At 44.1% G+C, this 27,582-nt stretch overlaps 1 protein-coding gene across 4 annotated transcripts in view; it reads right to left on the bottom strand.

Annotated features, from left to right (window-relative positions):
* The window catches only part of SASH1 (SAM and SH3 domain containing 1), a 281,660-nt gene that overhangs the window by 150,466 nt on the left and 103,612 nt on the right, over positions 1–27,582 (bottom strand). For all 4 annotated transcript variants that reach the window (XM_063667098.1, XM_063667099.1, XM_063667097.1 and 1 more), the window contains exon 2: positions 10,943–11,071. In XM_063667098.1, coding sequence (XP_063523168.1) covers positions 10,943–11,071 — 129 coding nt within the window. The remainder of the gene's footprint in view (positions 1–10,942; positions 11,072–27,582) is intronic.

The raw sequence follows: 27,582 nt of genomic DNA, 5'->3' as shown, positions 1-27,582 counted from the left end.
ATTGCTCCAGTCTCTCAAACTATCCCTTATACATAAATTACTTATGCACAGGTCTCAGAATGGCCAGAGATAGGAGCAGTGGCTTACTCCTGAACCTAGATTCTTAATACCATTCTAGAGTTGGTAAATTAAGTCTCCATTTCTAATACACAGATTGACCTGTCAAGGGAGAAAAAAAAGCAACAACCTAATTTTCTTTTTTGAGAAGTACAGTGAAACACTAAGGGAAAGGCATGAGCTGTGCTCTGGGGTGTATTGAGATGTATTTTCCAAAGTTACCCCATGAGCTAGTTTGTGTCCTTCCTGATAGTGAATAGTTGAAAAGTCAGGATAACTGATGTGACCGCATCCATTTTTTTTTTTTTTTTTTTTTGAGACAGGGTCTCACTCTGTTGCCCAGGTTGAATTGCAGTGGTGCAATCTCGGCTCACTGCAACCTCTGCCTCCTAAGCTCAAGCCGTCCTCCCACCTTAACCTCCGAAGTAGCTGTGACTACAGGCATGCGCCACCATTCCCAGCTCGTTTTTGTTTTTTTGGGTGTTTTTGGTAGAGGTGGGATTTCACCATGTTGCCCAGGCCAGTCTCAAACTCCTAAGCTCAAGCGATCCACCAGCCTTGGCCTCCCAAAGTGCTGGGATTACAGTCATGAGCCACCACGCCTGGCCAGCACCAAACAAATTTGCTCAACATTTTACCATCTTGTTTTCTTCAACTTAAAATTCTTAAAACTTCCAAACCGAAAGAAAAAACAATCCCAAATGCAAACATACTGCTGGAATGGGGGCAATGGTCTTCTAATGAGAGGGAGCAAGAGAAACCTCCCACTGATATACATGGTGATCCAGAGCTCAGAGCTTAATTCTCTTTTTTTTTTCCCCAGACAAAGTCTCACTCTGTTGCCCCGGCTGCAGTGTAGTGGTGCTATCATGGCTCACTGCAGCCTCAACTTCCTGGGTTTAAGTGATCCTCCCACTTCAGCCTTCCCAGTGGGTGGGACAATAGGTGTGTGCCACCACGCCCTGTTTATTTTTGTATTTTTTTGTAGAGACAGGGTTTTGCCATGTTACCCAGGCTGGTCTCAAACTCCTAGGCTCAAAGGATCCACCTGTCTCTGCCTCCCAAAGTGCTGGGATTACAGGATGAGCCACCAGGCCCAGCCCAGAGCTCAGTTCTCTCTACTGTTAGTCATTTCGGTGCACAGGAGCTGTGGTGAGAGATCAGTCTAAAACATGGACTGCGTGCGTCAGGAGGACAATGTCAGGTGTGGTGTGTGACAACACCAGCATAGGCTCGGGGGCCCTGCCTCAGCTGACTTCCAGGCTGGGCCCTGCAGGTGTCTGCCTAATTCCATTCCAGATGCCAACCTGCCTCAGGCCCCACGCAGGGTTCTGCAGAATAGGTGGGCCACTTGGCTTGGACCACTCAGTCATTTCCTACAGTCTCAAATGTGGACTGTTGACATCATCGCTAAATGACATAGATCCAGCTACAGAAACCCACTCTGAGGGCCTGGAAATAAGCAAACATTCACTGCACTCCTTTACATTTTGTCTCACTTCAAGATCATACTGCCTCTAGTGTGCTACAAATTAACATTTTTAAATAGTCTATAATTAGCTTCTGATTAGCCTAAATAAATTATACTGTAATCTTCCATGTTAAAAATGTATATAATTGTTAAATGTAAAGACTGAGATCACACTACAATTTTGGCATCCTGGTTTTAATATTCCAGGATCCAAAAAGGCACCTGGCCTGGGCCTCGTTCACCCCCTGAATGGTCCTGACTCCAAAAACAGGGATGCTCCTTTCCCTCCCAAGCCCTGGCCAAGCCCTGGCTACCTGCTAGGTTCTGCCATCAAAGTGGCCACTTTTACCTGAGTTCCTAACTCTTCTCCCCAGTTAGTGTCAATTTCCTTAACATTTAGGAATGCTGTCTGTTGTATGCAAATGGAAACAACAAAGCTCAGACTTCTTCCTTTTTGGCAAGTACTAGTATTGAAGTAGTATGCTAGTTTGGTGTTTAATCCCTCAGGTGTACTACTTTTTATTAAAGCAAGCAAACAAAAACCATTTCTAAATGTTCAAGAGCAAGAGAAAAAGAAGCTGAAATTCTGTAATCCTAGCACTTTGGGAGGCTGAGGCGGGTGGTTCACCTGAGGTCAGGAGTTCGAGACCAGCCTAGACAACATGGTGAAACCTCATCTCTACTAAAAATACAAAAATTAGCCAGGTGTGGTGGTGGGCACCTGTAATCCCAACTACTTGGGAGACTGAGGCAGGAGAATCACTTGAACCCAGGAGGTGGAAGTTCCAGTGAGCCGAGATCACGCCATTGAACCCCAGCCTGGCAGACAAGAGTGAAACTCAAAAAAAAAAGAAAAAAAGAAAAAAAAGAAGCTGAAATTGTTGATGCACATTTGAAAAATCTGAAGCCCTCTCTACTCTTAGACTGTCATGCACAACACATCCAAGCCGGCAGTTTCCGTAAGTGTACAAACAGTCTGCAAAGGTGTCTAGTGCCTAAGTGTAAGGTTGGAAACACCTGAACTGACTGCAGGGTTAATAAAAAAAACCTTCTTAATTACCAAAGGTATAGAATGCCAAGATCAAATCTGGCACCAAGAGATCTGTTGATGTCCACGTTCACATAGTGCCATGTGCAAAAAATGCTGACTACATTGGAACAGGGCATTTGATTACAAACGTGACTTTGTCTGAGAGAGGCCGGAGCACAGAACTGTATTACCATCTGGCTTAAGATATAATGCCTCAGTGTATTTGACATCAAGTGTGTGAATCCCATAGCAGAATGGAGTTCAGACTCACCATCTAATGCCCACAGATACTGATCACAATCTTCAAATCAACTGTAGCCTAAAGTTAGCAAATAATGTAAGTGAAGACAAAAGGAAACTGAACAAAAACAAATGCCATTTAGAGAAAAAACGGGGCTTCAGCAGGATAACTCAGGATAGTGTGCGGCACCGTTCTCATTCTTATCCTATGGGGATGAGAATAAGAATTCAGGGACGACATAAGTCTTCTGTGTTTCTATGCTCTGGGGGCAGACCTGTGTTCCTTCAAAACAATGGTGACTTTGTAGACTGAGCTGGGCAGAATCTCACTTTCCTGATCATTTTCTTGAATATTCAGGAAGCTCGAAGGTACAACAGGAAACCTGTTTCTCACACGCTTTGCTGTCTGTAGCAAATAACAAAAGAGCAGTCAATGAAACCAAACAAAAACCCACACAGACCGGACTATGTGCACATGTCTGCGTGAAGCCACAGGCAAAGCAAGAACAAGTTCACCTTGGCCCGGCGGTCAACGATTGCAAAATGGCAATTTATTCGGTTTCGCCCTGTGAATAGTAATGAATCGGAATATTCTACTTTATCTTTTATATCATTAATAATCCAAGGACCAGTGAAAGAACAGCCTGCCTCTTTTTTCCCCTCACATCGTTTATACCATAGTTTCTAGCCACATTTACCCCTCCCTCCAATTTTTGGCCTTGGATGAAACTGTGACCTCTCCCTGAAGTTACTCCCCACGGTCCACACCTCCCTCAACCAGGTCAGTCTTCCCTGTCCCTTCTGATTGGGAAGCCTGGGTTATTACTCCCTCTAAGGAGTCATCAGGGACCCTCTTCTGTACTCCTGCACAGCACGGTAAGAGTATGTTACTTGCCTCACACCCCGACTAAACTGTGGCCTCTGTGGGCAGGGAATACATATTTTGTCTGTATCCCACATAACAGACTCAATGCTCATTAAATATTTCCAATATATTTAAATGCTCAGTTGAATATTTACACACATGAATGAATTCAACAAATACTTATTGGGCACCTATTATGTGCCATGCACTGTTCTCTATGCAAGGGTACAGTAGTGACCAAAATAGACCAACAAAAATCCCTGCCCTCAAACCAGGCAGGACCCACTGGAAAGGACAGGAAGCAACTCTGGATGTGTTGGATGTGTTCTCTATCATGCTGGGCTGTGGGTGACGTGGGTATATTTATTTGATGAAGTTATACAACTGACATTTGTGCATTTAGATGTATATAAGTTATACCTCAAAACAAATTTTTTTTTTTTTGAGACAGAGTCTCACTCTGTCACCCAGGCTGGAGTGCAGTGGTGCGATCTCAGCTCACTACAACCTCCACCTCCAGTGTTCAAGCGATTCACCTGCTTCAGCCTCCCGAGTAGCTGGGACTACAGGTGCCAGCCACCATACCTGACTAATTTTTTTTGTATTTTTAGTGAAGACGGGATTTCACCATGTTGGACAAGCTGGTTTCAAACTCCTGACCTCAGGTGATCCACGTGCCTCAGCCTCTCAAAGTGCTGGGATTACAGGCACGAGCCACCGTGCCCGGCCAAAACAAACTTTTAAAAAACATAGTAATCATGAAGTGTGAGTGGGGTGTGAAGATGAAACGATGGCAGGATGCTGCTAGCTGTGGATGCCAGGAAACAGGCACAGGACGTTCACGGTATTATGATCTTTATAGATGTTCACATTTCCAACATAAAAAGCTATAAAAAAAATCCCTGCACTCACTTGAATAAATATTAATGAAGTACAAGTAATGGATACTCTTCAGCATTACTGCAGGGATTTTTCAACTCAGAATAGAAAGGAACGGAAAGAAATCAACAGTTACAGTCACTTATGATGACAGCAATTTTTTTCATTTAAGCCTCTAATAACTCTGAGATACTTTACTCTCATTTTATAAATTGGGAAACTGAGGCCAGGAGAGGTCATCCCGCTTGCCAGGTAAGTAAAAGAGCCAGAATTTGAACCAAGTTTGTGACTCCCTCAGCCTCTTTCCATCAATGTTTCTTACACCCTCTTGCTCACTGCAGCAAGCCCGGGTAATGGCTCTTGCTCCAGCCTGAAGAGGGGGTGGTACAGCCAAAGGAGGCTCCGACAACTAGCAGTGGTCACAATGGACACTACTCTTACTGCCTCTGTCTTAATCCAGAACTATATTTGGAAGGTTTAAGTTATTAAAATTGCAAGGAATGATAAGTCATTCCTACGCCATTAACCATGGTTCTCTTTCTTTCTTTTTTTTTTTTGAGATGCAGTCTCACTCTGGCACCCAGGCTGGAGTAAAGTGGCATGATTTCGGCTCACTGCAACCTCGCCTCCCGGGTTCAAGCGATTCTCCTTTCTCAGCCTCCCAAGTAGCTGGGATTATAGGTGCGCACCACCACACCTGGCTAATTTTGTATTTTTGGTAGAGATGGGGTTTCACCATGTTAGCCAGGCTAGTCTTGAACTCCTGACCTCAAGTGATCTTCTCACCTTGGCCTCCCAAAGTGCTGGGATTACAGGTGTGAGCCACTGCACCCGTCCAACAATGGTCCTGCTATGACCTTTCACAGTTATAATATGCAATATTTTTATTGACATTCCCAGTCCTTAAAGACCTCAGTGCATCTCCACCTGGGCTCTCTTTTCCTTGTATTCACACAGTCATGACAACAAATTGGCACAGAAGCTGGGCCAGGCTTCAGTTGCTGATGAGTATGTCATCATCAACAGAGTGCTGCTGGGGGTAGGGACTTCTCTGTCAGCTCCGTGCCACATCAACAACTGCACAAACTTGTTTTCTGCCAATACCCACACAGATTCCACCTCAAAGATGCTGAAGAAGCTGATACTGCCAGTAATAAGAAGCCACCTTGAGTGTGTTCCTTTCCTGACCACGGTGTCACTTTGACAGATGTCAGACTTAGCATCATTCGAGTTGGACCATTATGGGCTTGGAAAGCTAGTAGCATTTCTGATTGTGGCTTCTCCCAGCCAAAAAAAACACATGGTGCCCAGGGATTGTGCCAAATGTGGAGAGATATGGGCAACTTCCCGGCTGTTCACAAGCACTAATGTCCCAATCCCCAGCAGAGGGAAAGGCTGTGGTCCAAACACACCATTCCTGCAGGGCCCATTTGGTGCTAAATAAAAGCTCTCACCATAGTTATAAATGTGAATCATAATCTCTGTTTATATTGTTGAATTTTTACCCATCTGTACTCTCTGTTGTCTTCACCAAAACTAACGGGCCCCAAAGACACTTTATCAAATGCATTATTCCAGTCAGATCTGGGTGATTAAGTCCTAGAGAAAGAGCTTGACATCCAGTCCAGAAAGTTAATTACTAACATAATTATCAAAACCTTTTATTTTTCAGGGTTAAGTCAAGCAACTCTGTGGGCTGAGTGTCCTTTTGTTTTGTTTGTTCTCCAGTTGATACATAATTAGCTCTTAAGGACAATGCATTTTTTGACTTTTTAAAGCCAAACACAAATATCTAAGTATTCTATCTATAGACTATTTCTTCAATCTCCAAAATTCACCCAGAAGATTTAGAATGAAACAAAGCCATAAGCCAATTCAACCCATCACCCAAAATTCTCTGTCCTCAAGGCTGTCTTCTAAAATGACATTTTCTAGAGCAGACACAACAAATCTAATGCTACTTTTTCCCTATAAAATGTTTGAGGCTTCTAATATGTTACTGCATATTTCCTCTCCTGCTTTTAACAGATTATTTCATCTCAAAGCCATCTCGCATTCAGCTTTGACAGGGCTGCTGACAAACATAGAAAGAAACTGGCCAGTCGCAGTGGCTCATGCCTATAATCCCAGCTCTTTGGGAGGCTGAGGCGGGTAGATCACCTGAGATCAGGAGTTTGAGACCAGCCTGACCAACATGGTGAAACCCCGACTCTACTAAATACAAAAAATTAGCCGGGAGTGGTGGCACACACCTGTAATTCTAGCTACCTGGGAGGCTAATGCAAGAGAATCACTTGAACCCAGGAGGTAGAAGTTGCGGTGAGCTGAGATTGCGCCAATGCACACCAGCCTGGGCAACAAAAGCGAAACTCCATCTCAAAAAGGGAAAAAAGAAAGAAAGAGAGACAGAGAAAGAGAGAAAGAAAGAAAAAAATTATTAAGCTGCAGGTCCTCAGACCTGAAGTTGTGCCAACCAAGCAGCCAGGAGGGAAGGCATATTGTTTACTTGTCTGAAGGCAGAATTGAAAGATTAGAAATATATGTAAAATTCTGATGCAATAAAAGAGAACATGACAGACTGGAAGTCACAGCTTTTCAAGGAAATGAGTTCCCATCAGGAATCAAACTGTTAAGCACTGTGAGAGGGAACTTTCAGTAGGTTAACAGTGTTGTGTCATAGCCTAAATGATGACTAGCCTCAAAACACATCTAACATGGACATCTAGACTTTGGAGCCATGGGAGTGACACAGGAAACATCCAGCACCTAAACCCGATCCTTGCCAGTTTTAGAATTTCCCTTTTCCACTGCAACTTGTCTGGAATTTCATAGAAAGAGAATCTGAAGGCTGAGCGCAGTGACTCATGCCTGTAATCCCAGCACTTTGGGAGGCCAAGGCGGGAGGATCATCTAAGGTCGGGAGTTCGAGGCCACCCTAGCCAACACGGTAAAACCCTATCTCTACTAAAAATACAAAAATTAGCCAGGCGTGGTAGCGGGCACCTGTAATCCCAGCTACTTGGGAGGATGAGGCAAGAGAACTGCTTAAACCCAGGAGGCAGAGGTTACAGTGAGCAGAGACCATGACATTGCACTCCACCCTGGGCAACAAGAGCAAAACTCTGTCTCAAAAAAAAAAAAAAAGAGAGAGAGAATCTGAATATGCCAATTTGGGGTCTTACTTGTTAACTACAATTTAAAGAATGAACAGTCATGCTTCCAGCCTGGCTTGAATCAGCTCCCATCAATTTTACCCACCACCAAATTCTTGCACCTTTGATGGGAACTAATTAAGCTCATGTGGTGTCTTTTTCCCCCCAGACTGTCTTCTGTGGTTTTGGAACAGAGCACGCCAAATTAGCCCCATCTGTTTGAATGAGAAGGAGGTTATTTATCCCACTGATGGGCAGACTTTCTCTCCTACCTAGAAGCTGCCTTCCAAAGTTCCCAAACACCATGGGATGATGATGGTAACCCCAACTCCTAACCAGCTAGAATCCTGAGAAGAGCAGTTTAGTGTTGTGTCAGTGATCTGTCTTCCGCCAGTTCACAGCAATCATTTCCTCAAGCACGGTAAAATGTCTGAGGAGGCCACGGAGTCCTACCAGACTATCATTCGAGGCAAGAATTGCAACATTCTGGCCAGGTGCGGTGGCTCACACCTGTAATCCCAGCACTTTCAGAGGCCGAGGCGGGCAGATCACCTGAGGTCAGGAGTTTGAGACCAGCCTGACCAACATGGAGAAACCCTGTCTCTACTAAAAAAAAAAAAAAAAAAAATACAAAATTAGCCGGTCATGGTGGTGGGCGCCTGTAATCCCAGCTACTCGGGAGGCTGAGGCAGGAGAATCACTTGAACCCAGGAGGCGGAGGCTGCAGTGAGCCGAGATCACGCCACTGCACTCCAGCCTGGGCAACAGGAGGGAAACTCCATCTCAAAAAAAAAAAAAAAAAGAATTGAAACATTCAAGAATTCAGGGCATTATGCAATATTTAAGTTGTCCTGTGGTAATCTTGCCAAAATGAAAGTGTTTTTTCATTAACTATGCTCCAACAGGAAAGCCTAATGAATTTTAAGAGTGTGGGAGTCTTCTGACACATAAAGTTACTTTCTTCAAAAGGAGGAAATAACCCCAGCATTCACACATGTCAAGGAACAAAGTTAAAAGAAAGAAGCCCTTGACAATGCTGCAGCCCACCTGGGCCAAGGCGTCAGGCTCCCGTGGTGATGGCTGTCAGCCCCTGGATGACACTTCTCAGCCTCAGTCAACTTTAAACTAACTCCCATCCCTGCAACTACTAAATTGGTGAACATAAAAGAAAGAGAATCAATTAATATTTGGCAGTCATGATATAATGTTACTCCTGATCCAAGGAATCTTTACTTGGTTAAGAAAAGAAATAATAGTACATAAGAACACCCTAGTCTTACCGTGGAAACAGATTATAGGGCAGTGGTACCCAACCACTTACTGGGTCCCTTATATGAGAGGAATCACAGAACCCTTGTATGTAACATAAAAATAATTATTAACAAAAGAATTCCCTGTTCCTAATTAGTTCTAAATTAGTTACTTAATTATTATTTTTTTGTGTGTGCTCACCCTAAGTAGATAAATAGGAGGTAGGAGGAGGATAAATAAGGATTCAATTGAATCAGCAGTTTTCAAACATTTTTTTTTTTGAGACAGAGTTTCACTCTTGTTGTCCGGGCTGGAGCACAATGGCGCGATCTCGGCTCACCACAACCTCCGCCTCCCAGTTTCAAGTGATTCTCCTGCCTCAGCCTCCCGAGTAGCTGGGATTAGAGGCATGCGCCACCACGCCCGGCTACTTTTATATTTTTTTAGTAGAGACAGGGTTTCTCCATGTTGGTCAGGCTGGTCTCGAACTCCCGACCTCAAGTGATCTGCCCGCCTCGGCCTCCCAAAGTGCTGGGATTACAGGCATGAGCCACCACTCCCGGCTGAGTTTTCAAACATTTTTTTAAAGGCAGAGGAACTCTGTTACTTAATTTAAAGGCAGAGGAACTCTATTACTTAAAACATATCCATGCAGCCCCTACTATATGAGATGGCTCAAAAGGAACAGATCTGGATGAGGAGATACAGAGGGTTGAACATTTTCTTCTGCCTCAACCCCACTTCTTGAGGAGGTCCTGAGGTTGGCATAATGAAACAAAACTATTTGAAAGGCATGGAACTAAAGTGAATCCAATAGTAAGATATTTAAACTGAGAAATGCAGATGCTTTTATGATATTTTACAGCAAATATACAATTTTGAACTACTAGTATACATATAAATTATATATATGGCACCTATGCTAGTTACTGTTTATCACATACAAGTCCAAATGTGCCACTGATTATACACATAAAGGTTTTCACAAACAGCCAAATTTATTTCAGTGCACCTGAGTGAGAGGAGAATACAGCCATGAAAGACGGTGATTGCAAGTCTCAAGGACGGGGAATATGAGCTACAATAAAATGTTAAGTAATAAAGGAAGAAGTTTTTTTTTTAATATATAGATACAGCATTGTTTCACTGATTTTTTTTTTTATAAAAGTGTCTTTAGGCCGGGCGCGGTAGCTCACGCCTGTAATCCCAACACTTTGGGAGGCCAACGTGGGCAGATCACCTGAGGTCGGGAGTTTGAGACCGGCCTGACCAACATGGAGAAACCCTGTCTCTACTAAAAATACAAAATTAGCCGGGCGTGGTGGCACATGCTTGTAATCCCAGCCACTCGGGAGGCTGAGGCAGGAGAATCACTTGAACCCGGGAGGTGGAAGTTGCGGTGAGCCAAGATCACGCCATTGCACTCCAGCCTCGGGGACAAGAGCGAAACTCCGTCTCAAAAAAAAAAGAGTGTCTTTAGTGGTGGACTAGTTTTGCTGATTTTTAAATGCCCACAAAAACACTGGAAGGCTACCTGCTAAAACACCAATGTGATTATTGCTAGGTGAGAGACTACAGGTGATTTATTGTTCCTTTAAATTTTATGTTGCTTTCCAAAAGAAGAAAAGAAAAAGAGAAGAAATGAAAAAAAAAATTAGCCCAGACACCCTTTGGGCTTAGAGTCAATAAAAAATGTAGTATACACTGGTGAATAGTAAAAACATACTTTTCCCTTAAGTAAAAAAATAAAAATAAAAATCTATTCTTTTAATGAATGCAAAGGTTCGATCCTATTGCTCCAGCCAACACTCACTCAGTTTGATATCTGCGGCAGAACTGGGCCAGTCCTTTAGGGATCTGAACTTTTTACCCCATGCTAGTGCAGCAGCCTACAGATTGATACCCCAGGAACAGCTAGCACTGGGACAAGGACCAAGGAGAAGCCCAAACTGGAGCAGCTCTGCTCACAGAAGCATATTCCCAGGACCCCCACTCACCAATTCCAGGTCCTGGGAAACCCGCCGTTTCCGCAGCTCCTCCATCCTCTCGCACACATCAGAGAAACAGGTGTTGTAATAATCTGCATACTGCTGCGCCAGGTCATCGATGTTTCCCAGTGAACCGTCCTGAAGGGGTGGAAAAACAAAGGCGGTCAGGTCAGTCCACCCTGGAAAAGCCCACAGCCATTGGACCTCCCTCTGTGCAGAGTTTATAGTAATAAAGGCCGGTATTTAAGTGGGAAACATCAAGTGCCAGGTTGTTTTACATGCAGCATCTCTTACTCCTCAGGACAGCCCTCTGACAGGGGCCTGTTTTTTCCCCACTTATATTGATGGGTAAACAGGAGCTCAAAGAAGTTGAGCGACTGCCCACAAATCCCAGGACTAAGAAGCACAGAGGCCAGCTCTCCAACCTGGGACAGTCTGGTGCCAACGCCAGGGTTTTCAACCCCCATCTCTCTGCCTGCCTAGCAGGGCTAAGAGAGGAAACACCAGGGAAGCATCTTCAGCAAAGATACCGTGTGAGGAAGAGGCTCCTAATGCCCGGTGTGGCCCCTGGCCTGCACCACCACCTTCTGGGAAGCTCATAGAAGAGAGAGATGTCAGGACCCCTCCCAGGGATTCTGATGGGAGCCTGAGAATTCAGGAACCGACAGAGAATTGCATCTGGGACAAATCTCACTGCGCCTCTCAGGAGACCCTCAGAAAACTGGAAAATCTTTTTATTCATTAGTCATTAGTGTTCATTAATATTCATTATTATGGTCATTAATATTCATTATTATGGTTATTAATATTCATATTATTCATTAGACTCATTATTCACTAGGCATTCCAAGTCCAGGTGCAAGAGTACATGTTATAAATTCACCTGCATAAATAAGTAAACATGTTACTTGTTTCTTCCCCAAGGCAAGTGCCACGTAATTGCTCTAGAGCTCATTCTGAGTTTCCACCCAGCTCCATAGCGCCTGGTACTGGTTAAGTGGCCTTAGGCATGTCTCTTAACCTCCGAGGAACACTGAATAATCACAGCACCTACTTCAGTGAGGACTACTGGAGTAACACGTGTGAAGCACTTAGACCTTAGCCGGCTCATGTAGTCCACCCGGCATGTAGTAAATGCTAAAAATTTCTCGCAATGTAATACTCACTGCAAGATTATGTTCCACACTATAGTCTTCCTTTAGAGCAATGGATTCCTAAAAACATACCTGAATACATACAGGGAGGATGACAGAAATGCCTTGTACATTTGTAAGTTATGCCATTTCTTCTATCAGGACCCCTCCCAGGGATTCTGATGGGAGCCTGAGAATTCAGGAACCGACAGAGAATTGCATCTGGGACAAATCTCATTCAGAAAGACCTCTCCTCTCCTCCAGTTCTTTTTTTTTCTTTTTTTTTTTTTTAACCTCCCAACATTCTGCTCTTTGGTATAAATAAATGACTTTACCAAGACAACCAAGGAAAATACGACTTTTAGACCACCTAAAGCCACACACACATTTTCCATTTTACAGACTGCTAGCCAACCCCTTCAGTTATTTAATGTTGGTGCACTGCCCATAGCAACACACGCCTAACACTGCAAAGCAGGCTTAGATGCAAGCGGGGCTTGGAAGTTGGATTTCTCCCAAAGCCTTTCTGCTAAAGACCTACACCCTGGTCAGGAGGCCTGGGGCAGAGCAAGGATCATCTCTACCCTACTTCTGCATTCACTGATTTTATAGAACCAAGGGAGAGGAGAAACAGAAACGGGAAAAAATGACGCTTCAGAAAAACTCCTTGCTTCCCCACCAATAACATGTTCTGCATTTGAGCTGATTGCCTCGAAGTTCCTAGCACAGTGTGGAGACAAGAAGGACTCTTCTAAGGCCAGTAAGATCTTTTAATGTGTCTGGACAAAAGTCACTCCTTCACTACAATCAGTCTTGTCTGTCTGAGCCCACAGCCTGGACTGACACAGCAGGCAAGGTGGGAGACCCTCTCCTCTTCAAAACGTCATCTATTGTCAAGTGTCCAGTAGAAAAATAACAAAGGTCAAGACGGAATCTGCTGCTGCCCCTCTGAGGACATGCACCATGGTGCTGAGCCTCCTGGCCTCTGCTGTACTGCCTCCAGGAAAGGAAACTGCCTGAAAACAGAACCTGGGCCAGGCGCGGTGGCTCACGCCTGTAATCCCAACACTTTGGGAGGCCAAGGGTCGGGCATGGATCACCTGAGGTCAGGAGTTTGAGACCAGCCTGGCCAACATGGTGAAACCCCATCTCTACTAAAAACAGAAAAATAAGCTGGGCTTGGTGGAGCACGCCTGTAAACCCAACTACTCTGGAGGCCGAAGCACAAGAATCGCCTGAAATCAGGAGGCGGTGGTTACAGTGGGCTGAGATCGCACCACTGTACTTCAGCCTGGATGACAGGGTGAGACTCCATCTCAAACACAAAACAAAAACCCAGAATCTGTCTTGGAAGAAGAGGGAGCCAGGACAGAGTATCTTAAGGTGGGGTTCCTGAAATACAGCATGATAAACTGATATTAGGATCCTGAGGATCCTCCGACTCATCACAACTCAATCACGCATGCCCCAGGGTCACAACTTGACCAATTCCATCCACAGCCTCCCGATGGCCCAGCCTTGCCCAACCTGCCACCCAAATGACCTTGCTAAAAGATCTGACGGAGTCTCCCCCGCTGAGATCCTTCCATAGCCCATCACCCATCTTACAGTATAAACCCCAAATGTACCAGCCTTTCAGTCCCCTTCACCTGCGGTCCCCACATCCTCCATGCAGTAGGGGCCTGAGAGGACCCAGAGAGCAACAAGCAGTTCCTCCTGGGGGCACGAAGCAGACCTTCTCCCACGCATCCCCAGTAACCCCATCGACACACACCCCCAAGAGAACTGAGGGAACTCCTGGAGGAAACTTTAAGAGAGAAGGAGGGCAGAAGAGCAGCTCCCATGGGGGCACGGGTTCTGACTACCAGCTCCTGACAGCTGTGACTAGGAGAGCAAAGCGCCAGCCCCTGGGAGGCAAGGGCTCAATGCCACAGCTGCCTCAGCTATTCAAGCACCTGGGGCCAGGTGCCTGGCTCACGCCTGTAATGCCAGCACTCTTGTAGGCCAAGGCATGCAGATCATTTGAGGTCAGGAATTCAAAACCAGCCTGGCCAACATGGTGAAACCCCACCCCTACTAAAAACAGAGCCAGGCGCAGTGGCTCACGCCTGTAATCCCAGTACTTTGGGAGGCCGAGGCGGGCGGATCACCTGCGGTCGGGAGTTCGAGACCAGCCTCACCAACATGGAGAAACCCCGTCTCTACTAAAAATACAAAATTAGCTGGGTGTGGTGGTGCATGCCTGTAATCCCAGCTACTCAGGAGGCTGAGGCAGGAGAATCACTTGAACCCGGGAGTTGGAGGTTGTGGTGAGCCAAGATTGAGCCATTGCACTCCAGCCTGGGCAACAAGAGTGAAACTCTGTCTCAAAAAAAAAAGAAAAAGAAAAAAAAATTAGCAGGGCGTGTTAGTGGGCATCTGTAATCCCAGCTACTCAGGAGGCTGAAGCAGGAGAATCACCTGAGCCTGGGAGGCAAAGGTTGCAGTGAGCAGAGATCGCACTATTGCACTCCAACCTGGCTGGGGCAGCAGAGTGAAACTCTGTCAAAGAAAGAAAGAAAGAAAAGGAGGTCCAGGTGCGGTGGCTCACACCTGTAATCCCAGCACTTTGGGAGGCAGGTGGATCATGAGTTCAGCAGTTCGAGACCAGCCTGACCAACATGGTGAAACCCCGTCTCTACTAAAAATACAAAAAAATTAGCTGGGCATGCTGGCGGGTGCCGGTAGTCCCAGCTACTTTGGAGCCTGAGGCAGAAGAATTGCTTGAAACCGGAAGGCAGAGGTCGCAGTGAGCCAAGATTGCGCCACTGCACTCTAGCCTGGGCAACAAGAGCAAAATTCCATCTCAAAAAAAAAAGAAAAGAAAGAAAGGAGAGAGAGAAAGAGAGAAAGCAAGCAAGAAAGAGAGAGAGAGAGAGAAAGCAAGCAAGCACCCAGGTAGTTCCCAGGATGGAGGGAGCTGGGCTATCTTCAGCACCAGGGCATCCTCCTTGATTTACCTAGGGATGTTTGTTTGCTGATACTTCAAAGAAACAAAGTGCTCACCATCCCTGTTCACCATGAAGCCTCTCCTAGTTTCTTAGCTCCTTTCCCCAGCCTATATTGAGAAAGACAAAGGAGATCCCTTTTGTGTGTGAGTTTGAGGGCAAAGGGGAGCAACTTAACCTGAAAGTCCATTTTTATGAGTTATAGACCTGATCCCTATCACAACCAGGGCCCCTGGAAGATCCTAGGCTTTTTGGAGTTGTCTTGGTCTCAGGAACGTGATGCTATCCTCATCCAGAAACTTCTGCCTTCATCCAGCCAGGAAACAAAACACATCTGCCACTTTGACCAAATAGAAAGTCCATGTCTCCCAACAGCCAAGTGCACTTGTTAAGGGGGTTACAGCTTACACACTACCCTGGGGCTTTCTGGTCTGGAATAGAAATCCATCACTCTCTCTGTCTCTTATACACAGAGGTCCACACTGAGGTATTCCAACATGGAATACCGGTTTCTCTCTAAAACAACCAGCTTTCACGTTTGTGAACTGTCCAACTTATCACAACCAACCGTCGTCTTGGACTAACCAAGACCACTGGGAAAAAAATTATTTATATATTATTTATGTAATTATTAATATAGCTTTGTCCAAACTACTTTCTTCCCCTTTTTCTCTTCTCTCTCATATATCCTAAGAATATTCTGATGATGTAGAAAAACCAAACTCAATGTCTTCTACAGCCTCAACACAGAGATCACTTCTGACACCACACATGGTTGGGCAGGGGAGGTGGTTCCCCTTCCTCCACACTCCAAAGAAGCAGCAGGTTCTGCAGTGGACACTAGCTGGGTGTTTTCCAGTTCAAATCCAACACTACCAAACTGGAGACAGCCTCATAACCCACAGGCTGAAGGCTCAGTTCCACAAGACTGCTCTTCACTTCTGATGCCAGAAGCAAGCTCCAGGTTGTTTTACCCACTACAAATTAGGGTTCCCACGACCCCCTTTTGGGGCTCAATTAATTTGCTAGAGTGGCTCGGAAAACTTGGGGAAACACTATACTTACATTTACTGACTTATTTTGAAAGAATTCACAAAGGATACCAATGAATACCAGATGAAGAGATGCACAGGATGGAGTATTGAGGAAGGGTGTCGGAGCTTCCCTGCCCTTTCCAGATGCTCCACCCTACACAAACTTCTACATGTTCAGCTATCCAGAAGCTCCAGAACCCAGTCTTTGGGGGTTTTTATGGAAGCTTCATTATGCAGGCATGATTGATTAAATCAAAGGCCATTGACTAGCAGCTCAACCTTCAGCCCCTCTTCCCTCCCCAGAGGTTGGGAGGTGGGGCTAAACGTCCCAACCCTCTAATCCAGCCTGGGTCTTTCCTGTGACCAGCTTCCATTCTGAAGCTACCTAGAGTGGCCAGCCATCAGTCAACTCATTAACATACAAAAAATACACTTATCACTTTGGAGGTTCCAAGAGTTTTAGGAGTTTGCCAGAAAACAAGATTAAGACCAAATATGTATTTCACAATATCATAAAACCAACAACAAGCCAACTCTTCACTTCAGTTCTGTTTTCCCTACGAGTGAAATTCTCTATCCCATTCCCAATCACTCGAAACTCCCCCAATAACTTGGGGACCTGAAAAATATATTTGTTGCTCCTGAGGAAAAGAGCAGCTGTTCAACTCAACTCAGGCCAAAGAAAGCCAGCATTTCACACCCTACAACATGCCGTAATAGCCACTCCTCACTACAGATAATAATTAGAACACGGTGGCACAGCTGCTTTTACATCTTCCCAAATTACTTTCCAGATGTGCAGTAAGTCCCCATAATTACCACTTTCATCAGTCCTGATGATTTAAATGCCAAGAAAGGCAACAGAATAGAAGAATGTATGTGTGTGTTTTTAAGAGTGGGTCTTGTCTGCCATCCCACAAAAAGAATCTTTTACATTCCAGTCAATGAAACCAACCAACTACCTGATGATTTTCTTTGCCCACTCAAAATTCAGGCTTTAAAAAATGAAATAATAAGAATCATCATCATTTCTATGTTATATGGGGGTGGGAGGAAACTCTGGGAATGATGGATATGTTTATGACATTGATGGTAGTACCATATACTTATTCCCAAACTCACCGAATTGTATACATTCAAAATGCACAGCTTTTTACTTATCAAGCATACCTCAATAAAGCAGTTTTTAAAAAGCCATGCTCTTTCAGAACTGACAGTGTTTGCATTATTTTTATTCAGCTTGTTCCTTGAGATAGCTACAGACCTACTCCATAAAAATATTTAATTTTACTAAAAATACTTGCAACATGAGTCTGCAGGAAATTTAAATAATGCAGATGAGGTTTCCATAGGACCGCATGCTGCCATCTTTACGGAAACACAAAATCTATGTCTGACTCAACACCCCACCATGTTAATGTCAAGCACTGATGTTGCAAAATAAACTTGTAACTATAATAAGACTTTAAATCATCTCTACATTTATTATAACAAATATCATGATTAAAACACTGAAACGGATTCTTTAATAAGACTTTAAATCATCTCTACATTTATTATAATAAATATCATGATTAAAACACTGAAACGGATTCTTTTATAAACCTTTTCTTTTAAGGTGTTCAAAAGTTTCTGCTCTGGAGTTTATTGCTTGCCTCATCTGTTTCACTTCTTTCTTATTTTCCCTCTTTGGTTCTCTGGCATTAAACTTAAGCAATATTAGTTCAAGTTTAGGAACATGGGAAAACTTTACTTCCTCAAAATAATTTTTTGAGAAAATTGTGAAATTTTGAGTCACGCGATCTTTTTATAAGAATTTTCCCACCCCTGTCTTTGAAAACAGGAAAAGAGATACATGCAGATTCAAGTTCTCTTTCTTTTTCTTCTCATAGAACCTGGTCACAGCATCTGTCCATATATATGACAATCCATTTCACTTGCTGCAGATTTAAATTAAATCTGTGGAGTCATCACCCGTGTCAGCTCAATGGACAACAAACTTGTATAATCTTCCCCCAAAGCCACAGAGCACCTTTGTCCCAAACACCCGTCTTTCATACAACCAACATAAAAATACAGAGATAAGGGGCATTGTACCGAGCAGTTCAGATCGGGTGGACTGCTGTTGCAATTAAGGAGAAAAGACACAAAGCACTGTTCCCTCAACAATCGGTTTCACAGTATTTCTGAGATTTATCCCAATTCACTTCTGTCTCTGGAAAATGGAAAACCTAAAACTACTACGAAAACAAAAGGCATTTGTATGATTACTTTTGTTATTTCTGCTCTTCTTTCCCCAGATGTCACTTCCAGTTTAGAATAAGTTGACAGACTGGGGAGAGGAAAAAAATAAAAAGAAAAAAAAGCATCTGAAAACATCAGGAGATACAATGTGATCTGTTGCATGCAGATTGTATGCAAACGAATGTGTGATCCTCCTATTTTATGTATCTATAAAGTTTTCCCCATGGGAAAACTCACGTGTGTTGCTCTAACTCCCCAAAGTTGAGAGGAAGACAGACGGTTGACTCCTTTATTGTTTCTTTGCCTTTTCTGTCCTTAATAATAAGTACATATATATTTTATATAATATAAATTCTGTTATATTTACATTGCTCCTTGTTTGAAGAGGGATGGATGGAGATATACACATCCCCTCTAAGCTAAATCCATTGAAAAAAGAAGTCACTATGGTACAATGAAACCTAACTGATTTTTTGAATGACTTCACAAGGTGTTTTCACTCTTAATTAGCTTGTTTAAAGATTTTTAAGGCGATAAACACTTTTAGCAACCTTTCAGGTGAAATTGCTACAACCATAAAAATGCCTTTAATTCTGGTTTTCTTGTTTGGCCTCATTGAATCCCTGTAATGTTACTGTTCTCACCAGCTCTGTCATCACTTCCTGCCACGTCATCGTCGTCGTGCTGGAGACATTCACTAAGTGTAATAACTGATCTCAAATACTTTTCTGAGGTATCATTCCCAGTGTTTCTACAGATGGGTTGAGCTGGAAGTATAGTTTGTCTCAGGAAAAAGTTTTAACGTGTAACAACATATGCCAGAGGGATGTATTAGGTCATGCAAATGGCAAGTGAAGCCCCCGGGGGCACACCCATAGGGCATGTGGCTGGAGTGGGGCTTATTTCATACCTTCCATCCCCTCTCTCCAAAAACACCTAGAACCTGCCAGCACCCATGTCGAATCCTGGCTTTGGCATATATAGTCATGGTGATGCTATTGCACACAGGTGGATCCCGGTTACCACAGATCCCCTCCTGAAGAATAAATAGCCTCCCAGAAGGCAGGATTGACAAAGCCTCCTCCTCAGAGCTCTCTCAGCACCTGCTTCTAGGTCTCCAAATGTCTAAGGAAAAAAATACCAGAAAAAAAAATTGAGGGGCCGGGCACGGTGGCTCATGCCTGTAATCCCAGCACTTTGGGAGGCCAAGGCGGGTGGATCACCTGAGGTCGGGAATTCGAGACCAGCCTGACCAACATGGAGAAACCCCATCTCTACTAAAAATACAAAAATTAGCCAGGCGTGCTGGTGGGTGCCTGTAATCCCAGCTATTCAGGAGGCTGAGGCTGGAGAATCACTTGAACCCAGGAGGCGGAGGTTGCAGTGGGCCGAGATGGCACCATCGCACTCCAGCCTGGGTGACAGAGCAAGACTGTCACACTCTTCACAATGGACCTGCACACATGGCCGAGGACACAGAAGGCGGAGATCTGGCGGGCTCTGGAGCTCTTGTGGGTTCAAATGCTGTCTCATGGCAGCAAGGTAAGTCAGCAGATCAGTGACACCATGTGGAAGCTGCCACAATGCCTGGCATCCTACACCAACCTTCAGAGTCTAAAAAATATGCTGCTGATTCACTTCCAGCTCCCAAATCTCACACAAGGTGTCTTTTGTAAAGGTCACTAACCCAGAACCATACCAGAAAGGGTGAACACAGTACAATCCCCCACAGAGTCTTTGGATAAATTTAAACATTTGAGACTTGCATTTGTTTAAAGGATATCACATAGCATATCAGAAGAGCACAGAAGAGGCTGGGCACAGTGGCTCACACCTGTAATTCCAGCACTTTGGGGAGGCCGAGGTGGGTGGATCACTTGAGGTCAGGAGTTTGAGACCAGCCTGGCCAACCAAAATGGTGAAACCTCATCTCTACTAAAAAAATTACAAAACTTAGCTGGGCGTGGTGGTGCATGCCTGTAATCCCAGCTACTCAGGAAGCTGAGGCGAGAGAATCACTTGAACCCAGGAGGCAGAGACTGCAGTGAGCCGAGATCGTGCCATTGCACTCTAGCCTGGGCGACAGGGCAAGACTCTGTCTCAAAAAACAAAACCAAAAAAACCAACCCTGTGTCTACTAAAAATACAAAAATTAGCCGAGCATGGTGGCGGGTGCCTGTAATCCCAGCTACTCAGGAAGATGAGGAAGGAGAATCACTTGAACCTGGGAGGCGGAAGTTGCAGTGAGCCGAGTTCGTGCCACTGCACTCCAGCTTGGGTGATAGAGTGAGACTCTTGTCTCAAAAAAAAAAAAAAAAAAAAAAAAAAAAAAAAGCACAGAACAGAATGGAAAATGTTGAAGCACATCTCATGAAGCTTTGTGTATATAGTACTGCATTTGATCACAATGTAAAATATATTCCTTCCAGTGAATCTCTGACAAAAGTTTGAAAGCCACTGATGGAAGGCCAGGCCCGGTACCTCACACCTATGATCCCGAGACTTTAGGAGGCCAAGGCGGGTGGATAGCTTGAGGCCAGGAGTTTGAGACCAACCTGGGCAACACAGTGAAACTCCATCTCTACTAAAATTACAAAAATTAGCCAGCTGTGGTGGCACACGCCTGTAATCCCAGCTATTTAGGAGGCTGAGTCAGGAGAATCACTTGAGCCCAGGAGGTAGAGGCTGCAGTGAGCCAAGATTGCATCACTGCACTCCAGCCTGGGCAGCAGAGCAATACTCTGTCTCAAAAAAAAACAAAAAAAACAAAAAGAAAGTAAGTAAGAAAGGCACTGATGGAGTTTGCTTCCTAGGCAACAGCCATGGGGGCCCACACTGTCTCTATTTTAGAACCCCACTGCCTGTGAGTTTCCCTGTCACCATCCACCCCTCCCCCTCAGCACACCCTTAAATGCAATGATTCCCCAAGGCCCTCTGCATTTTTCTCTTCTTACACTCCCTGCTCCCTTGGGGAAATGTCATCTGTGGTAGGACGGAGTTAAAGTCTCGGCAGAAACACTTCCCCTCTCCTGTACTTCCAACAGGCCCAGTGCAGCCTGCTTGACCCTAGGATTCAGCAGGCTTGAGACTGGTAGTAAAAATGTTATTACCAAAATCTTATGCATGAACTAGTCATCCCCAACTACCTACTGGGAAGAAATCTGAAAAGTTTAGTCTAAATATGAACAAACTCAGTTTCCTGGCCAGGCAGAGGAGCAGCTCTAATAAAAGAGATGAAGAAGAAGGCCTACTCCACATCCCTCATGCAGAGTATATGCTAGCACCTCTGCACAGCACATTGATTGTCACGTATGATGAAGAAACTGAGGAAAGCTGTAATATTTGCCTGTGTTTATGCCCTTCAATCATCAACAGTTTACAGGATATTTCATTAATTCAAATAATATTTACTAAACATCTACTATATTCCGAGTGTTGTGCTAGGTATTAAGTATGCAGTAGAAAATCAAAAAACATGAATGTTTATTTCTACTGCACAGAAGAGCAAAGTGCGGCCATTAGTTTATTTTAATGCAGTCATATGGTTAAGTCATGAGAACTTCTTGAAGGGATTTACTAAGCTGTGTGCTTAATATTAGATCTCTTTGGAATGAAAGGCTCTGAAAAATCCAATCTGCTGGCTATCAGTGGCTCAAAAGAGTATTACACAAAGACCCTAAGAACTTGAAAATTTGGAGAAAAGAATGGGAACATTGATCATTGGTTTTTAAAAAATACAAGCCTAGATTCAGGCTCAAAATGGACATTTGGATTTAGCAGATGGCAGTTTTAGACCGAACTCATTTTCCATTTTTAATCTGCCCTGAGCTTAATAGAATCACAGATTTGAAGAGCAGCACAGCTAATTGGGTGGGAATGAAGTCACAATCTTAGACGTTCATACATCTTGATGAGCATGAATCACACTGAGTTTTCTCTGGCCGCCTTTTTGGCACACAAACGTGAGGATGTGAACATTTTCAAGCATTTGACCAACAAGATCCGAATGTGATATGACCAGAATTTTAGAAATGAAAATATTGATCTCAGAACAATCTGAAATTTCTAGTACTGTGGTTAAATGATGTACAATATTTGAGTTTTTGGGTTTTAGAAAAATTACAATCTGCCACAGCTTGACTAGAAAGCCTTGCGGTGTGACCGTCTGTGGTATGAGACTCAGCTTGACTCTGGCTGATTTCCTCACATAGCTCCTCGGTGCAACTGGTAAGTGAGACACAGGAGTCCAGACAACTCGATCAAAACTGACTGACAACAGGCATCACGCTGGTAACCATTTGCTTTTATACAACTAAAGTTGAAGCAACCGTTTCTTGGTGCTATTGCCAAAATTCCACATTTTTAAGAACTGACAGGTAACAACTGAAAAATACTCTTTGCATGGCACCTACGTTCCGCATCTCACAAATGGCTGCACACGATATCCAGGACTTGCTTTAAAATCCTGGGGCTGGGAGGGGTGGCGAGTGTAGATATAGATGGAACAAGATCAGTGGTGATGCAACATGGCAGCTCTTTAACATATGCTCCCTGCTTGGTATACATCTGAAATTTCCCACTGTGAGGAGTTTTTAAAAGGTGGCTTATTTGTTTACATGTTTGTTGTTACCAGGCAACTTTAGAGTTTATGAAAACTGGGAATGGATCTTATTCATTTTTATAACCTCAATATCTAACATTATTGCAACGCCCAACACTTAGCAGTTACGTAATAAATACTTATCAAATGAATGAACAGATGGATGGATGGATGGATGGATGGATGGATGGCAGTAGAGTTGATCCCTCTCTTTCCTGAGAGTGCCATAAAATTCACTCAGTAACTAGGAATTGACAGACTGCCCGCTAAACCAGCATTTTTATATATAATGGTGAGCTTCTAGTCACAATTCTTGTCCCCACTGACCTCACAAGAGTAATATAGTCTAATGAGACATTGATACATGAAATATATCATTAGAAACAATAACAAACGAAGATCTGAGGGAAGGGGGTAGGAAGAAGTTCCAGACAGAGGGAATATCAAATGTAATTCCTCTGAGTCCAGAGAGAGAGCTTAACATGTTCCAAGAGGTAAAGCTACCCTGGGTGACTAAAAGGTCAGAATGCAGAGGTGTGGCAGGACAGGGGACTGCAGAGACAGGAAGAAACCCAGGTTTGGTGATTCCTCGTGAATTCAATAGCCATAGATATTTAAGCAGGAATATAGAGGGCATGCAGTTTGCTTTAAATAAAGTACGGAATTCGCTGTCATACACTTCAATGAAAACCAAACCACAGAGATTTTGAAAACTGTGACCCTGATTTCATCAACTTTGCATCCACACAAAAACCTCTCAACAGAACATAGAGTTGGCACCTGTGAATTGATAGTGCCTTGTCCCTCACTAGCTAGAAAACCAAACTAACAAATGGGGATATAATCCTAGAAGCTCAACCAGCCCTTGGCCAGCTCTGTTTCATTATATTTTTGTCCAGCTGTGAATCTTAATGCTGCTGACACCAATAAAGTGAACCATTAGCATGGTGTCTGCCTCTGTGATCCTTGGCAGCAGACCCAGTCCCACCTCTGTCATGGAAGAGGCTGAACAGTGAAGACAAGATCTAAATCCACTGGGATGTTATTCCTCTTTTCAGGTATGGCTACAGCCCAACAGGGAGAGAAAAGCTTCACAGAATAAGGGTGGCCTACATGAGAAAGAATCATCAACCAGGCATGTTGGCTCACGCTGATAATCACAGCACTTTAAGGCAGGCGGATCACTTGAGCCCAGGAGTTTGAGACCAACCTAAGCATCATGGTCAAACCCCACTTCTACCAAGAAAAATATATAAAAATTAGCGGGGCATGATGGTACACGCCTGTGGCCCCAGCTACTCAGGAAGCTGAGGTGGGAGGTTCAATTAAGCCAGGGAGGCAGAGGCGGCAGTGAGCCAACATCGTGCCACTGCACTCCAGCCTGGGCGACAGAGTGAGACCCCGTCTCAAAAAAAAAAAAAAAAAAATTGTGGCCGGGCTCGGTGGCTCACGCCTGTAATCCCAGGACTTTGGGAGGCTGAGGCGGGTGGACCAGCTGAAGTCGGGAGTTTGAGACTAGCCTGGCCAACATGGTGAAACCCCGCCTTTACTAAAAATACAAAAAAATTAGCCAGGCATGGTGGCACATGCCTGTAATCCCAGCTACTCGGGAGGCTGAGGCAGGAGAATTGCTTGAACCTGGTAGGCAAAGGTTGCAGTGAGCCAGGATTGCACCACTGCACTCCAGCCTGGATGACAAGAGCAAAACTCCGTGAAAAAAAAAAAAAAATGGGGGGTGACTGAGAACTCCAGTCAATGGATCAGGAAGTTTGGCACCTGAACCCTTCTCTCTTTCTCTGCTACTTACTGACCCAGAGTAAGGTAGTTAAATGTGTACAGCCTCATTTTCCTCATCTGTAAGATGGTAATTACAAAGCTACCCCATAGGCTGTAATAGGATTAAATAAAATACTTGTGAACCCTTGACAGATCATCTGGCATTCAATAAGCACTCATGAAATAGAAGTCCTCACTCCTCCAACAGGAAGGTTAAAATTTCTATTATTTGATGGGACCAAGTTATATCACATGAGTGGCACAGAATTCCAACCTATTATAAACATAAAGATCTAGAATTTCAATACAGGGACAGCACTTAAATATGATCTCATTTGATAACTTTATTTCAAAGATGAATTAAGAGTAACCAAAGACCACAGGGTTTTGAGTGACTTGTCCCAAAAGACAAGAAACCAAGCCTCCTAAATCAGAGTACAGGAATTATTGATTTGTAATTATTTACATTTATTGCTGATAATTTTTAACATGTTGAGGGTCAAAGATCTTCCTGAATCCAAAGATATTTCCCACACCAAAAGGAATAAAGGGAAAGTTCCTTGGTTCAATGGGCTTAATTAAAGTCTCACAATCTTTTCATCTCCTGACAGAAAAAAAACAACTAAGATTTTGAAATAAAGATAGCCCATCTAGAAGGACACTGAATACACAAGGAGCTTATCCAGAAAATCCTCAGCATTTTACCACCATCAGGGAGAACAGGAGGAATGCCAATGGTTCCCTCCACAGGTTTGAGTTTCATAAAGATGTTTTTAAAAACAGGATCTCACTCTGTCACCCAGGCTGGAATGCAATGCTGCAACCACAGTTCACTGTAACCTCGAATTCCTGGGCTCAAGTGATCCTCCCTCCTAAGGCAGCCTCCTGAGTAGCTGGGACTACAGGTCACGCCACCAGGCCCAGCTAATTTTTTGTATTTTTTGTAGAGATGGGAGTTTCACCATGTTGCCCAGGGTGGTCTTGAACTCCTGGGCTCAACGTGATGCTCTTGCCTCAGCCTCCCAAAGTGCTAGGATTACAGGCATGAGGCACCATACATGGCCTGGTTCGGGTGTTGTAAGAAAACAAATACAAGAGCAATGCTGTAGCCACGGAAAACATGCATATATTCCCTTTGTGGTGATGAGCACTTACAATAAGCCCCACCCAGAAGCTAAAGGAAAACCTGTTTGTTTCTATTTACTAGAAACTATTTTAGAGCCCTTCATTCATGTGACACCAATTGGATAGTGTCTTTCCAAAGTCAGAAAGACGCAGGAGGCACTGTGGCTCACTCCTCTAATCCCAGCGCTTTGAGAGGCCCAGGTGGGTGAATCACTTGAGGTCAGGAGTTCAAGACCAGCCTGGCCAACATGGTGAAACCCCATCTCTACTAAAAATACAAAAAAATTAGCTAGGCATGGTGGCACATGCCTGTAATCCTAGCTACTTGGGAGGCTGAGGTGGGAGGATTGCTTGAATCCAGGAGGCAGAGGTTGCAGTGAGGTTGGAGATTGCGCCACTGCACTCCAGCCTGGGTGACAGAGCAAGACTGTCTCAAAACAAAAACAAAAACAAAATCAGAAAGAAACCAGTTTACCCCCACTGTCTGGAAAAATGCCATGCAATCCACAAACAACTCTTCACAACACACCTAACCCTCTCCAAGCACAGTGCATGAGTTAGCTTCTGGCATCTACCCTTCTGACGGCTCCTTGAACTCCAGGCCAATCACACCACACAGCTCAGTGCACTAAGGATGCCATTCAGGTACTCAGAGGCCAGCTTGTGAATGTCAGGTATAGGGGAACTCTGTTGCGTTCATCCTGTACCACACTCTGATCTGTAACATACAGGAAAAATCCGATTTAGAGAATGTCAGCCCTACAAAGGAACTTTTCTTGTTCCGGCACATGTGTAGTATCTGTATCCATATGTATGCATCTGCCCATCTATCCAGGTAACTGTATAAAATATTATATATGACATGATGGCCATACTTTCATTTCCGTTTTGTGGGGGAGAAAAGTTATTTCCTAACTACATCATTTCCCTTCAAGATGATCTCAATTTTCATCATAAAAGGCTTTTACTTTTGCCAAGAAAATAATGTGAAAGTACTCTGAAAAAGCATCTGAAGCACATTAATCTGTTCTTATTCGTAGATTCAAAACATCTTGGAAGTTAATGAAATTGTCTTCCGTTAGGGATTTCTGTTAAGTAAGTAGATTTTAGCTGTTCCTGTCACCACCAACGAAAAAGTTAACTATGTGAGATAATAGGTGTGTTAACCTCTTCACTACACTATCTAAATGTATCTCTATGTCTCTGTGTATCCCACAACAACATGTTGTGGCCAGGTGTGGTGGCTCATGCCTGTAATTCCAGCACTTTAGGAGGCTGAGGCGGGTGGATCATTTGAGCTCAGGAATTCGAGACCAGCCTGGGCAACATGGTGAAACCCTATCTCTAAAAAAATGCAAAAAATTAGATGTGTGTAGTGGTACATGCCTGTAGTTTTAGCTATTTGGGAGGCTGAGGAGGGAGGATGACCTGAGCCCAGGAGGTTGAGGCTGCAGTGAGCTATCATTGAGCCACTGCACTCCAGCCTGAGAGACAGTGAGACCCTGTCTCAAAAAAAAAAAAAAGGTCAGGCGTGGTGGCTCACGCCTGTAATCCCAGCACTTTGGGAGGACAAGGCAGGCAGATCACTTGAGGCCATGTGTTTGAGACCAGCCTGGCCAACATGGCGAAACCCCGTCTCGACTAAAAATACAAAAATTAGCCAGGCGTAGTGGCAAGCACCTGTAATCCCAGGTACTCAGGAGGCTGAGGCAGGAGATCGCTTGAACCCAGGAAACGGGGGTTGCAGTGA

The sequence above is a fragment of the Pongo pygmaeus genome, chromosome 5 (assembly GCF_028885625.2).
Source record: "Pongo pygmaeus isolate AG05252 chromosome 5, NHGRI_mPonPyg2-v2.0_pri, whole genome shotgun sequence".
Taxonomy (NCBI): domain Eukaryota; kingdom Metazoa; phylum Chordata; class Mammalia; order Primates; family Hominidae; genus Pongo; species Pongo pygmaeus.
This window is presented reverse-complemented; position numbering and strand designations above follow the sequence as displayed.